Genomic DNA, 15,629 nt, shown 5'->3' on the forward strand with positions numbered 1-15,629 from the left:
ATAATGATATTTGTGAGAGAAAATGGACACTCTTAAGTTTTAAAGGTGATGATTAATGTAATAGCCTAGAAATCAAATTATCTGACTATAAGAATGCTTAGATTGAGAAAACATTTTTCAGCAAAACCATTGTAATAGTAAATTATGTTTATTGTAAGAAAATAGATAATTATAATAATAGTATTTAAATGCCTGTTAAGGTTTTTGAAATAAAATTTTGTTAGGAGATTATAAATGAATGTAAATTTCCAAATAATATAAATAATTTCTGATTATTAAGTAACATATATCCGACAGGCTAACTGAGCATAATGCTTTATGAGTATATTTCAATTAAAATCTGGTGAAATTGATGAATGGATTGAGAGCCACTAGGTCATTGTCTTGAAAGAAAGTTGAATCTATTCCTCATACTTTACACCAAAAATTTTCTAGATGGATCAGTTGTTGAAATGTTAAAAACAAAACTATAAAAGCACTAGAAAAAAACAATGGAAGATTAAAAAAAAACAAAGATCAGAATGTAGATGGGCTTTCTAAATACGACATAAAACCCAGAAGTAGCAATATAAAATAATGAGAAATTCAACCACATGTGATTATTATCCATGCAGAGTATCTGCAATTCGTGTAACAATTAAAGAATAATTTCCTTATAATTAAAGAAGTACTGTGAATCAATAAGAAAAGGGCTTACGAGCCAGTTTGGAAATGGGCAAATTATATGAAATCAGTTTTCAGAAAAGAAAATGGAATTTACCCTTAAATATATGAAAAAAGATGCTCAGCTTCATCCATCATATGAAAAATACTAATTAAAACCAGAAAAAGACACCATTTTCACGTACAGATTTCCAAAGGTCAGAAGTTTCATAACAGCACATTGACAACAGTATGAGTAAATAAGCATTCTGTCTATATAGTGAGCTTCAAGAAATAATGGAACAGAAGAGTGGATATTAAAATATGCGGTCATTTCAGAAAAATATTCATCAATCATGAAAAAAGTTATTTTAGATAGATAGACACACACATACAGTGATACTGGTTGCCCCACAGTTGCGAGTGGGGTTAGCTGGGTGCTGGAGCCTGAGAGTGAGAAGTAGATTGATCTTTGTGTATCTTTTTATGTCATTTGAGTTTTATACTGTTTTTAAGAATTATCTGTTTGAAAGTAAATTAAAGTCCATCTAGAAAACATGCTTTAGGAAAAATTTTGTTGGTATCGGGCCTTAAAATTTTCTTAAATACTAATAAAAGCTTCCCAAAACAAAATTCTAATGAAGTATGCTAGATTTCCAAAGATTCTAAACAAGTGGAAAAGTGAGAGATAATTTTATGTTACTTTATAGCTTCATTGTTTTCATTTTTGTTGGTCACCACTATAATTCCTGCCAAAGTAAATCTTCATGGTAAGCATACCAGTATTTTTAAAGATTGTATATCTTTATGCATACTTTGAAGAATCCAGTAAACCCCATCTGTCTGGTTTAAGTTCAGAGTTGTCCATAAAAAAGAAAACACTACATCACATTAAGCAGATCCTTCCCATCTTGTTTTGACTTGATGTGATATATTTGTTTATATTTAATATCTGTATATTTCTCCTCGGACTGAGTGCTGTTAACTTTCTTTAATTGAACCTGCACTATTAAATGAAGATATAAAGGGAAAAGTTCTGTAGTTTGGTTTATTCTTAAAGATTTGTTAACAGTTTTTACTCATGATCTATTCATTTTATATAGCAGATACAACAAAATAGTGCCACATACTCTGTGTTTCTAAAAATTGTATATCCTGTCCTGATTTTAAAGGAAATATTGTAAAACTTTTGATATCCTGGGGAAAAAATTTTGGTGCAGAATTCTTACACTTCAAACAACTAACCCAGCAAAAGTAGAATTTTAATAATTTTTCTGAAAAGGTTTAAGTCCCGCAGTTCTTGGGAAAATCTGAAAAGAGATTAAATTTTAAGAGGAAAATAAGCTCAAATCTGTAGGCATTAATACCACATTTTCTGTCCTGCTCTTTTTCTATTTAGACTTCACGAGCTTCAAAAAAAGTTCATAATTTTGGAAAGAGGTCAAATTCAATTAAAAGGAATCCTAATGCACCAGTGGTCAGACGAGGTTGGCTTTATAAACAGGTATTTTTTTTTTTATTTGATATGAAAAAAAAGACAAAATTAGAAGGAACCTTTTAAACTGAAAGTACCGAAGACAATTCTATAAAATCATAAAATTAAGAAGGAACTATGGAGAAGCCACCTAGGTTCTTTGCTTGTTACTTTGCTTGTTACCCCTGAAAAATATCAAGGGAACAGTGAAGACAGAAAAAGGAGTGGACATTACTTAGAACAGAGATTGTGTGTTTGTTGTGGGTGTTTCTAGATTTAAAATTAAATATATGCTCTATGAAAATGATAAAAGTATCTAGACAAATATTTTTAAAAGTCAAAATTGAAATAACTATTAATACAAGGGTGTTATTCATTTTTCTATTGATATAAAAGTTGTTAGAGAAATATACAGTTGTGTATTTCCCCCCTTTATTTATACAGAGATTTTATAATTATTTCAGATTTCTGTGAGTTTTTTCAGATTTTTGATTCTGTAATATGAGACTATTCTTTCTTCCTCTTATGTTTTTTGGTTATGTTTTCTTTACTTTTTCTTTCCTTTTTAATTTGCTCATACAGGGTTTACTCTCAGGCATCCTGATTAATTGGGATTTATATTGTTGCACTGACTGAGGAACTTGCTATCTAAGCTTTTTTGAAACCTTATTAGTTTTGGAATTAGTAAAGATGTATGTACATTACCTCCTTGGATTTTGACATCATTTCGATTACATAGAGGCTATTTACTTTCCAGTTTGCAACTGGGTGATAAGTGACTGGTAGATAACTGAGGTGACATCCTCAATCTTCAAGGCTTGTTTCTTTCTTTCTGATTATACATACGTACAGATGATACAAAGCAAGTTAAATATTAGTTCATTGGTGCCAATTTATTCTGTTAAATATTGCTGATTGCTTTCAGGTGACCTAATGATTTTTATTTATTAAGAGTCATAATTTTTATTTAAAGATGGTTGACTATATTTTAACCATCTGACATTTAAGCTTATCCAGGCTAAAAGGTTTTTTCACATTTAGTTTATTTTTTTTCCCCTTTTTTTCTTTTCTTTTCTTTTTTTTTTTTTTTTTGAGACAGGGTCGCACTCTATGGCCTGTCCAGACTGGAGGGCAGCAGTGTGATCTCAGCTCACCACAACCTCCGCCTCCCAGGCTCAAGCAATTCTCCTGCCTCAGCTTCACAAGTAGCTGGGATTACAGGAGTGTGCCACTACTGCCCAGCTAATTTTTATATTTTTAGTAGAGACAGGTTTTCACCACCTTGGCCAGGCTGGCCTTGAATTCCTTTCCTCAAATGATCCACCCACCTTGGCCTCCCAAAGTGCTGGGATTACAGGCCTGAGCCACCACACCCAGCCCAGTTTCTAATAGAAAATTTTCTCCGTATTTTCCAGCTAGCCTTTCTAATAAGTCCAAATTATGATCAACTATTTCAGTGCAAAATTGAGCCTAATAGCCTAATGGCATTCCTTATTTAAAATAGCTCTTGTTCTTATTTCTTGATCCCTTGGTTAATTTAGCATTGCAAAAAGTATTACCAAGTAGCTTCTCTAACAAGTGTTTATTTTGGGCCAAACACAGTGGTTCACGCCTGTAATCCCAGCACTTTGGGAGGCCAAGGCCGGAGAATCACTTGAGCCCAGGAGTTCAAGATCAGCCTGGGCAACATAGTGAGACCTCATCTCTACTTTAAAAAAAAACAAAACAAAGATTAACCTGGTGTGGTGGTGGTGGTGCGCACTTGTAGCCCCAGCTACACCAGAGGCTGAGGTGGGAGGATCACTTAAGGATCGCTTGAGCCCAGGATTTGAGCTTGCAGTGAGGTATGATCATGCCACTGCACTCCAGCCTGGGTGACACAGCAAGATCCTGTCTCCAAAAAAAAAGTGTTTATTTTGTAATACGTGTGTGACACATTTTTGTTTACAGTGTCCCCTAACCATACTAAAGAAAGAATACAATTAAGAAATTGAAGATGGCTGGGTGTGGTGGCTCATGCCTGTTATTCCAACACTTTGGGAGGCTGAGGTGGGTGGATCACCTTAGTACAGGAGTTCAAGACCAGCCTGGCCAACATGGAGAAACCCTGTCTCTACCAAAAATGCAAAAATTAGCCAGCTGTGGTGGTGCACGCCCGTAATCTAGCTACTCGGGAGGCTGAGGCATGAGAATCACTTGAATCCGGGAAGTGGAGGTTGCAGTGAGCTGAGATTGTGTCTCTACACGCCATCCTGTGTGACAGTGTGAGGCTGTCTCGAGGAAAAAAAAAGATAACATTTACCATTTTTTTTGGTCTCTTTTTTGGTATAGCTGTGAACTTTAAGGTCAAATCTTTGGTTTTGAAATATTTCACCCATGTTAATTTCTGTAATTTTAAAGTCATTGCTCACAGCTAGAAATAAATTTATTTCTAATCAATGCACACCCAACCTGGCCTCTCTCTGTATCTGTTTAATTTTTACTTCCAATTTTGCTACATTGCATATGGGAAAGTAATTTTTATTAAAATTCTAATTTGATTTGAGCCTGATGTTTTAATGAACTAAATTACTTAGAAATAGCTGCCAAATAGTCTTTCTTTTTTGCGTGATGAGCAAATCCCAAACTATAGACGTAAGGAAAAAAAAATGTTTATGAAACGTATTTGTATATTAAGGTTTCTTTATTCACAGTCATTTTAAATTGCATTACCTTTGGAATAATTTCAATTCACATATTTTTCTTCTTGTTGAAGATTAACATATTTATTAAATCTGGTTTACCAGAATGCACGCACTGCTGCATGGTTACATTATTCTTATCCTAGCAGATGTTTGTGTTGAGAAGAGTGAATTTCAAATTGCTTACAAATATGAAGCCAAATCAAATTGCCTTAATATATTCCCTTTGCATAATGGTATTTTCAGAGACCAGTCTAGTTGGGAATATCTTAAGGCCCTAGAAAACTACCTCCAAAATTACACGTCTCAAACATACCTTGTTTTAAAAGTTTACTTTAAATAAATGCACAAGTCCAGGAACAGTGGCTCAAGCCTATAATCCCAGCACTTTGGGAGACCAAGGCGGGCCTGACCAATATGGTAAAACCCCGTCTCTACTAAAAATACAAAAAAATTAACCTGGCGTGGTGGCAGGTGCATGTAACCCCAGCTACTCTGGAGACTGAGACAGGAGAATCGCTTGAACCCAGGAGGCAGAGGTTGCAGTGAGCTGAGGTTACACCATTGCACTCCAGCCTAGGCAACAAGAGCAAAACTCTGTCTCAAAAAAATAAAAATAAATAAATAAATAAATAAATGCATAGCATGTGAGTTTTTATTGTTTGAGAAATAATCCTTAAATATGCTGATTTAATCCAGGACAGTACTGGCATGAAATTGTGGAAGAAACGCTGGTTTGTGCTTTCTGACCTTTGCCTCTTTTATTATAGAGGTAAGTTTACTCTACTGTCTTAGTGTATTATTTTGTAATTGATATGTAATATAAGTATCAGATACTTTTTTTAAAAAAAAAGTATTGTAACTCTGCATGCTATTTTATTAACAAATAATGTCAAACAGATTTTTTATTCTTTGACATACCATTCTGAGTTTTGAGGTTATGATAGAATAAATATGGTGCTTCAGACCGTGTTTGGTCGGCTTCCCTAATCTTTGCTCTATAATGCTACTCTTGAATTCGGTGTTTAATAGACACAATCCTTAGTTTGAGAAGGTTCTTTTCACATGTCAGCTTTGTCAGATCTAGCTTATGGGTCCATCAGGCACCCAATTCTGCTCTCCAGCAAATGATATTAGAATATTAGGGACTACTGTTATGTGACGGCAAGTGAAAACAATAAAATACAAAGAAATACTTTCATTTTTAACTTTTCTTTAATAAACACTGATATCCTTTCTCTGGTTAGTAAATTATTAATTCAGTTTTAAATAAAAGTCCAGAGTTCTTTCATATGCCACATGGATCTCTTAGATACTACAAGATAATACAAAGTTTTTTACTGCTAATGAAAGGCATACCTAGGTGGTGCTCTCCAGAGAAATCTGCCTCAGCTATAGTATAAAATCATGAATCTGGATAATCTCTCCTTCTTCTCTACTTTAAACTTTGGTTGTAAACCATCATGAAAGAATTAGATTGTCAACCCATAATTAATAATTTATGACTTTTCTTGAGAAGTATAACTTACAAGATATAACAGAGTTTTAGAACTGATTTTACATTTTTTGACTACACAAAAGACCTGTGGCAAAATTTATAGTTGTGTATTGAGGCATTATAATACATATTAACCTTCAAAATTTGGAATTACTAAATCGTTTCCATCTGAAAACTGTAGTTGAGAATTACTGCTGAGTCAGAATTAACCAACCCTATAAAATTGTATTTTGTCCTAGAGATGTTCCTTAGGCTGCAATTGTGGTATTATCTTTAGTTAAATGCTAAGCTTACTCTACAATTTTCCTTAGGGGTTTTCCCATTCTTTCAGAAAGTTAGGAATTGTATTTCAGACATTATCCTTAAGCTTACAATTTCTCTTTTTGTCTTTTTCAGTGTATTTATGGACTACTTATAACAAGAAATGTTTACTATTTCTAATATTTTAAATTTCTTTTTTTTTTTTTTTTTGAGGCGGAGTCTCGCTCTGTCGCCCAGGCTGCAGTGCAGTGGCCTGATCTCAGCTCACTGCAAGCTCCGCCTCCCGGGTTTACGCCATTCTCCTGCCTCAGCCTCTGGAGTAGCTGGGACTACAGGCGCCCGCCACCTCGCCCGGCTAGTTTTTGTATTTTTAGTAGAGACGGGGTTTCACTGTGTTAGCCAGGACGGTCTCGATCTCCTGACCTCATGATCCGCCCGTCTCGGCCTCCCAAAGTGCTGGGATTACAGGCTTGAGCCACCGCGCCCGGCCTTAAATTTCTAATATAAGAATTTTTGGGGTTTTGTTTTGTTTTGTTTTGTTTTTGAGACAGAATCTTGCTCTGTTGCCTGGGCTGGAGTACAGTGGTGCAATCTCGGCTCACTGCAACCTCCACCTCCCAGGTTCAAGTGATTATTGTGCCTCAGCCTCCCAAGTAGCTGGGATTACAGGCACGCGCCACCACATTCAGCTGATTTTTTGTGTGTATTTTTAGTAGAGACGGGGTTTCACCATGTTGTCCAGGCTGGTCTCAGACTCCTGACCTTAAATGATCCACCCGCCTTGGCCTCCCAAAGTGCTGGGCTTACAGGTGTGAGCCACCATGCCCAGCCAAGAATTTGTTGAAGTTAATTTGCAAAAAAAAAAAAAAACCCACTGAATTCCTTGTAATTTGCTATTGTTGTTGCTCAGGGAAAGGTGGGACTCATCACTTTTAGTATAATAGGAAAGCTTTTGATCATATTTGAAAAATGTAAAAGTGAATCAGAAGCCATGCTGATGGATGTAAAGATGAGAACAGTAGACACTGGGGAACACAAGAGAGGGGAGGGCTGAACATAGTACCAATTCGGTACTGTGCTGTCTGGGAGACTGATTCATTTGTACTCCAGACCTCAGCATCAAGCAATTTACCTTTGTAACAAATCCACATATGTACCCCTGAACCTATAATAGAAGTTGGAAAAAAGAAAAGCCATGCTGAGTCTGAGATTCCTTATAACCACCTGCATTTTATATGCAATGTATTTATTAATTTTAGTAGTTTCCCAGAAAGGAGGAATATAAAAAAGAAGAAGCTGTAGAAACAAGAGAAATATCATTTAACTCATTTAAGATGACTGCTATGCAGACTGTTGGAAAGAAGTATATGATATTATATATTTTTACTATTTTGTCAATAAGAAATGTTAGGTTTCAAATTAAAATAATCAGATTTTAGTGAGATGATCATAATAGCCTGAATATATTTTTGCATATTTACAATTTGTTGAGTACTGTGCTGAGCAAGTTATATAGATGATCTATTTCATCTAACCCTCACAGCTACCTGATAATGTGGGGAATCTTATGTTCATTGCACGCAAGGGGAAACTGATATACAAAGTGCTTACCTCAGGTCTCACAACTTGCAAGTGGCACAGGCAGGATTTAAACTCAGGCACTCTGACTCCATAGCTGACACTGTTAGTTTCTATTCTCTTGATCACAAGTTTTCGCCGCCACTCAGATATCCTCTCTTCTCTCAAATGCTGAGGGCAGTGGCCCCATTCATTTCTTCTCCATTTCTCGAAGCATCTAGTCTACTGACATACAAAGTGTGCTATCAGAATTTTTTGGAGATCAGTCCATGTTTTACAGATATGGAAATTAAGACAGAGAAAAATAACTGATTTGCTATTTTTTTAAACAATAGGTTAGCAACCAATACCAGGTGAAAGCCCAAGTTCCCACTGTTCTTTGCCACATATTAGGCATATAGTGAGCCCACTGTTATAAAGAGAGCACTTTGACTGCTCTTTTCTGTAGTCAGTCTATTGACTAAACTTACCATAGAACTTAATTCATTCAACAGATATTAAATATTTATTGAGCAGGACCTGCTTCATTCCAGGTGCTGCCAAAACAAGGTATGAGAAAGCTCTCGTGAATCTTACATTCCAGAGAGATCAGGGTGACAGTAAATAAGCTCATATGATTAAGCAGGACCATAAGTGCTTTTTAGGAAAGTAAGGTTATAATATGAATAGTGAGCATAAGGGAAAGATCTCTGTGGATCCATACTCTGGGTAGGTCTTTTAGATAGGAAGATCTAAATGACAAGGAGGAGCCAGAGGTGTGGAGTGTTCCAGGTGAAGAGAGAGAATAGTGCAAAGGCTGTAAGGTAAGAAAGTGCTTGAATTGTGGAAAGAACAGGGAGAAACCCATCTGCTGAGCTGGAGGCAACTAGCAATAGGAAAGGATAGAGAAATAGAGATCACACCATGTAGGAGTCTATTGGAGTTTGGATTCTACTACCAATGTCATAAGGAAACAATTGAATGTTCTTAACATAAGAATGATACACTTTGGTTTACATTTTTAAAAGCTCACTCAAGCTGCTATTGAAGGATGGATTGTAAAGTTGAAGGATATGAGCAGAGAGACTAGCTAGGAGTTATTACATAGAGGTGATAATGACTTAGATGAAGGTGGCAGCTAGCAGTGAGCTTTTTTGATACAACAGATGCCTTATTAGGTAAAGATGCAAAAATGAACACAATAAACCCCTATCGTTATGGAACTCACAGATTAGTTGAAGGAGTCTGGGAAGAAGGACATAGTAGGTTCTCAGTTATGTTGAATGAGTGTTGGCCAGGTCCATACAAGAAAGCAATCAGGAAAGAAGAGTGATCTGGGCAAAGGACCTAAATCACGTGCAAAGCATGAATGAGAATGCTTGGCATATTTGTAAAACTATGCATAGAACTTATATTGCTAGAAGACCCACCAGGGGTTAGGTTTAAAAGATAGATCGAGCTAGGTGTAGTGGTACCTGCCTGTAGTCCCAGCTACTCAGGAGGATGAGTAGAGAGTATCACTGGAGCCCAAAAGTTCAAGACCAACCTGGGCAACATAGATTTCATCTCTCTCTTTTTTTTTTTTTTGTTTTTGAGACGGAGTCTCGCTCTGTACGTAGCCCAGGCTGGAGTGCAGTGGCCGGTTCTCAGCTCACTGCAAGCTCCGCCTCCCGGGTTTACGCCATTCTCCCGCCTCAGCCTCCAAGTAACTGGGACTACAGGCGCCCGCCACCTCGCCCGGCTAGGTTTTTTTTTTGTATTTTTTAGTAGAGATGGGGTTTCACGGTGTTAGCCAGGATGGTCTCGATCTCCTGACCTCGTGATCCGCCCGTCTCGGCCTCCCAAAGTGCTGGGATTACAAGCTTGAGCCACCGCGCCCGGCCTAGATTTCATCTCTTAAGAAAAAAAATGAAAAGGTAGATTAAGGCACAGAGGGCATTTGTTTGTCATTCTAATGAACTCTATGTTGAGTGCAAGAATAATAATAGGATCAGGAGTACATTTTAGGAGAATCACTCTAGCACTTTAATTAGAAGCCAAAAGACCAGTTAACTGAGTGTTGGAGTATTCCAGATTATAAATGATAATTAGTGATATTTACCCAGTTGTAATTGCATGTATTTTTTTGTCTTATTCCCAAATATCTTTAAAACTAAGTAGAAATGGGGAATCTAAAATGTCACTTGTATCCAGTAAAATGTTGAGATTCTCCTGGCTCCTGTCCCAGGTTGTGTTCCCTAGGAAGCAAACTCTGTGATGGAGATTAATATGTAGAAAGCTTTTTGGAGAGTGTTGTTCTTGAAACCATCAGCTGTGGCAAAGTGAAGGAAGGAAATGGCAGAGACAAAAGAAAATGGGCTGCCATGCAATCTCAGAAAGGCCTTGGCTGACCCCGTGGAGAGTTCTTTCATTCTACAAACATTACTCAGTACTTACTCTTTGTCAGTCTATGAGGCTCTCTAGGTGATAGAAACTAGGACAGTGCTTCAGTTAGGATTGATATAGAACCAAACAGAAGAATGTCATGATTAGAAGCAGTTTAAGAAGCTGAAGAACTCAGGGCAGTCATTTGACAGAAGGTGAAGATTTTTTTATATGCACTATCTTTAATATTATAATGGCAATATTGATTTAATGCTTCACCCTCTGTGCTTAGTTTTTTATGTGTATTAACTCATTTAACCCTCAATAATCTTTTGAGGTAGGTCTTATCCTCAATTTTATAGATCATAAAACAGATACTAAGCATCAATAACTTGGCTAGGATTTCACAGCTAGTTAGTGTTGGGCAGGAAAACAGCCTTAGGTAATCTGGGGAAGTCACCCTGTGCTTTAATGCCTCTGTCTATTCTGAAACAACTTTAGGAAAGATTATTTTATTATGGGACATAGAAGGATGTATTATCTGGTTAAAATGATTTTGTAATAAAGATGACTTCATGTGCTATTTCTGACTATACCCTTTATATAAACATAAAACATACAATTGGATTCAAAATTAGGGTTTGACTTATTCTTTTAAATTGTCACATTCTCTGTCATTCATGACTGCTTTCCAACTCTTTTTAACCTTTTGGACTAAATCTATACTTTCATTCATTCTTTTACACATTAGTGATTTGTACCCGAATGAGCACAGAATAGTAAAAACCAAATTTTGTTCCATTGCTATGAGAAAAGCTACCGAAAAAAAGCCTCCATTTAATATAACTTTTTCCCTTTTGGATGTTTCACCAGATACTCTGGAAACGAGGGCGAAATAAATAAAATCCCTTGTTAAGTTTTTGATAATTAGGAAAAAAAAAAAAAGCACCCACAGCAAGCATAATAAAAAGATTTCCCATTTATGGTTTCTCACTGGTTAGTTTATTAGCCTGATGACACAGCTTTATTAACTTGTCTTATAGGTCTGTAACAATGAAGTACATATTTCAAGTTTCATAAACATCTCTTCCCCCAAGCAGCAAGTTAATCATGTGAATCTGTACTGTGTCAAGATTAATGTTTATCATTTTCGTAGGTATATTTTATGTGCTTGCCTTGTAGGCCTGTAATTTAGTCACACTATTGTGTATCAGAATGATAGTAAAAGCAAACTTTCAAAGTTAAATGTTTTAAAAAGCATATAATTCTTATAGAATAGTTTAAGTATGTATTCACATGTGTCTTCATTTATTCAGCAAAATTTTTTGAGCATCTACTACTGTCATTCCAAGTGTCTTTATAGAACTTACATTCTAGCATGGAGAAAAAGATAATAAACAAATAAATCGCTGAAACATGTAGTATGCGGGAGGTATTGAGAGTCAGAAATGTTAACATTCCCAAAGGAGAACAGAGAAAACTTTAAATAAATAGCATTTTAAAATACAGTAGTCAAGGAAGGCCTCATTGATGAGACCTTTGAGCAAAGCCTGAAGGGTGTAACCAAGAAAGCCATATGTCTGGGGTTAGAATGGTTGAGCATTTAAATCCTATCAGAGATGTGGGTGCATTAATGCCATTACTTACATGCCAGTATATTTCCAGTGAATGACACGTAAAGGGGATTTGTAGAATGCAGTATATCTACCAAAGTATAAATTCTTGTGCTACTTGATATTTTCATTTAAAACCTTATAAAGTCCTGCCTAAACATGAATATAGTTCGTTTACATACAAGAACCTTTTGATTTGGCAAAAATAGATCTTGAAAAACTTTGCTTCATGAGAACATTTAAAATTCTAATCAGACGTTAAATTATCTCTTAGATGAGAAAGAAGAGGGTATCCTGGGAAGCATACTGTTACCTAGTTTTCAAATAGCTTTGCTTACCTCTGAAGATCACATTAATCGCAAATATGCTTTTAAGGTAAGGAAATAATACAGTCTTTAATTCTGTGTTCAAAACTTGCATTGGTTAAAAATGGATATTGAGCCATAGATTATTACAAAAAGCTATCTTAGTTATAGTGATTTTGGTATTTAAAATATACTAATTAATGGTCTTATGGTTGTATAGAAGAATGTCCCTCTAGGAAGCACGTGCTAAAATATTTAGGGGTCAAGTGTCTTCATGTCTGTGCTTTCAAATGGTTTTAGGTAAAATGAACATGTCAGAATGCTAATAATTGATGAATATAATTATGGATGTCCTGGTGATTATTATACATTCTTTCAAGCTTACTCTATGTTTGAATTTTTTAATAATAAATTTGATGGCCGGGCGCGGTGGCTCAAGCCTGTAATCCCAGCACTTTGGGAGGCCGAGACGGGCGGATCACGAGGTCAGGAGATCGAGACCATCCTGGCTAACACGGTGAAACCCCGTCTCTACTAAAAAATACAAAAAACTAGCCGGGCGCGGTAGCGGGCGCCTGTAGTCCCAGCTACTCGGGAGGCTGAGGCAGGAGAATGGCGCAAACCAAGGAGGCGGAGCTTGCAGAGATCCGGCCACTGCACTCCGGTCTGGGGGACGGAGCGAGACTCCGCCTCAAAAAAAAAAAAAATAATAATAATAAATTTGAGGTCTGGGCACAGTGGCTGACACCTGTAATTCCAGCACTTTCGGAGACCAAAGTGGGAGGATCACTTGAGTCCAGGAGTTGAGTCTGGGGAACATAGTGAGACCCTGTCTCTAAAGCAAAACAAACAAACAAAAACCATACTAGCCGGGTTTGGTGGCTAGTCCCAACTACTTAGGAAGCCAAGGTAACAGGACCACTTGGGCCTGGGAGGCCAAGGCTGTAGTGAGACATGATCACGCCACTGCAGTCCAGCCTGGGCAACACAGTAAGACCTTGTCTCGAAAAAAAATTATTAATACAATGGGCACAGTGGCTCATGCCTGTTATCCTAGCTCTTTAGGAGGCCGAGTCAGACAGAGCTTGAACCCAGGAGTTCAAGACCAGCCTGGCCAACATGGTAAAACCCCGTCTCTACTAAAATTACAAAAATTAGCCAGGTATGGTAGCGTGTGCCTGTAGTCCCAGCTACACAAAAAGCTGAGGTGGGAGGATCGCTTGAGCCCGGGAGGCAGAGGTTGCAGTGAGCCAAGATTGCATCACTATAGTCCAGCCTGGGTGACAGAGTGAGACCCTGTATTAATAATAATTATTATTAATAATAAATTTGGAGGAAGAGTACTATAAGAGACAACAATTTTTTTTTAGTAAATGTACATATATGTACCGTTATTGAAAAACTTAGAGAATAATGGCAAAGATGTTCAAGATGTTCTTGGGTCTAAGTACATCATGATCATCAGGTACTTTACAGAGACCACTGAAGTTGAGATGAGAAATCTGCTGTTATTAAATTCAAGCAGACCTGAGATCCCCCTGATTAACAGTACCCACCAATCTTTGTGGTATTACTGGTTTGTGGATCACTCTCAAGTCAGAGGTCTTCAGTGCTATTTTTGGAGATTTTTGTTTTCAAAAATCCTTCTGCATTCTTTGCTTCATGATTATGGCTAAAATAAATTTCAGAGGTCACCTAGTTTTTCAGTCTGTTTTAGAGTAAGAACTATAAGGTTCTTGCAGAAATTTCATTTTAAGAGAAAAGAGGGGGGAACTGCTGCTAGTTAACAATGAAAATGTTTATACCATTATAAAATTGATTCAATTTTAAATTCACATCATTTTTAAAGAATACTGAGGACTACAGCTGATTTACAACTTTTGCTAATTAATATGTTACATTAGCAGGCTGGGTGCAGTGGCTCATGCCTGTAATCCCAGCACTTTGGGAGGCTGAGGCAGGTCAGGATCAACTGAGGTCAGGAGTTTGAGACCAGCCTGGCCAACATGATGAAACCTCATCTCTACTAAAAATACAAAAATTAACCGGACATTGTGGCACTTGCCTGTAGTCCTAGCTACTGGGGAGGCTGAGGTGGGAGAATCGCTTGAAACTGGGAGGCGGAGGTTGCAGTGACCCGAGATCATACCACCTCACTCCAGCCTGGGTGACAGAGCAAGACTCCCTCCCCACCCCCGCCCCCGCCGCCCCCCCAAAAAAAGCCAGGTGCGGTGGCTCATGCCTGTAATCCCAGCACTTTGGGAGGCTGAGGCGGGTAGATCACCTGAGGTCAGGAGTTCGAGACCAACTTGACCAACATGGAAAAACCCCGTCTCTACTAAAAATACAAAATTAGCCGGGTATGAACAGGAAAGGTGTAGTGGTGAGGTTAAGGGGTTGTGTGATGGACAGCCTCAATGAAAAGGTGATGTAACTTGAGCAAAGACCTGAGGATAAGAGGGGAGTATTTTCATATTTAAATTAACTTTATCAAAATAAACTTTTATCAACAGTGTAAACCAGGGAAACATAATTAAATATTTTATGATATTATAACAAAGGTTAACACTTTGAAAATTTAAAATTATAACTTTATGAAGTACACGTGTAGAGGTGCATGATAGTAGCACTATCATTTGGCCATGAATTTAAATGTTTTTGTTACTTATCAGTTTAGCAAATGTTTATCAATTTGTGCTATTTATAGGACTTTTTTCTGCGTTTTTAGACTCTTAAAAAATACTACAATGCTAAAATAGCAATAAAAGTGACCATGCATGTTAAGTATATTTTCTCTGTGATTATTTGGTTTAATTTTAATTTTATCTGTAACAAGAATAGTAATTGCTGTTTCACTTTCTCTCTTCTGTGGTATTGTTTCCTCTGAATGTGTGAGCTGCTTTACTGCTAAGTTTGTTTACATTGATGCAAGTGCTTATCAGAATGGTAAGTAGAAACTTTATAGACAATTATTGAACACAAGCATGGAACTTAAAGCTAGACTGGGTACTTTGACATCATCTAGTAAATATTTCCATTTGACTGATGGCGAGCATGGGTGGAGACTCTTAGTGTCTTGAGTCATGGATGGAACTGGATCATCTTGACACCAGCCCCAGTGTTCCTTAGATTGATCACAGGGGCAGTGGTCTTTATTTTTCCAAAACCCCACTCACAGAGTCCAGTAACACTTTGTAGATGGTTTTAATTATCTTAACATAGAACAATTTGAGC

General features: G+C 37.0%; 1 protein-coding gene across 4 annotated transcripts in view; it reads left to right on the forward strand.

The window, feature by feature from the left end:
• The window catches only part of PLEKHA5 (pleckstrin homology domain containing, family A member 5), a 246,724-nt gene that overhangs the window by 129,085 nt on the left and 102,010 nt on the right, over positions 1–15,629 (forward strand). For all 4 annotated transcript variants that reach the window (XM_011954821.1, XM_011954831.1, XM_011954838.1 and 1 more), the window contains 3 exons: positions 2,042–2,146; positions 5,497–5,569; positions 12,365–12,465. In XM_011954821.1, coding sequence (XP_011810211.1) covers positions 2,042–2,146; positions 5,497–5,569; positions 12,365–12,465 — 279 coding nt within the window. The remainder of the gene's footprint in view (positions 1–2,041; positions 2,147–5,496; positions 5,570–12,364; positions 12,466–15,629) is intronic.

Source organism: Colobus angolensis, unplaced genomic scaffold, assembly GCF_000951035.1.
Source record: "Colobus angolensis palliatus isolate OR3802 unplaced genomic scaffold, Cang.pa_1.0 Scaffold11, whole genome shotgun sequence".
NCBI lineage: Eukaryota > Metazoa > Chordata > Mammalia > Primates > Cercopithecidae > Colobus > Colobus angolensis.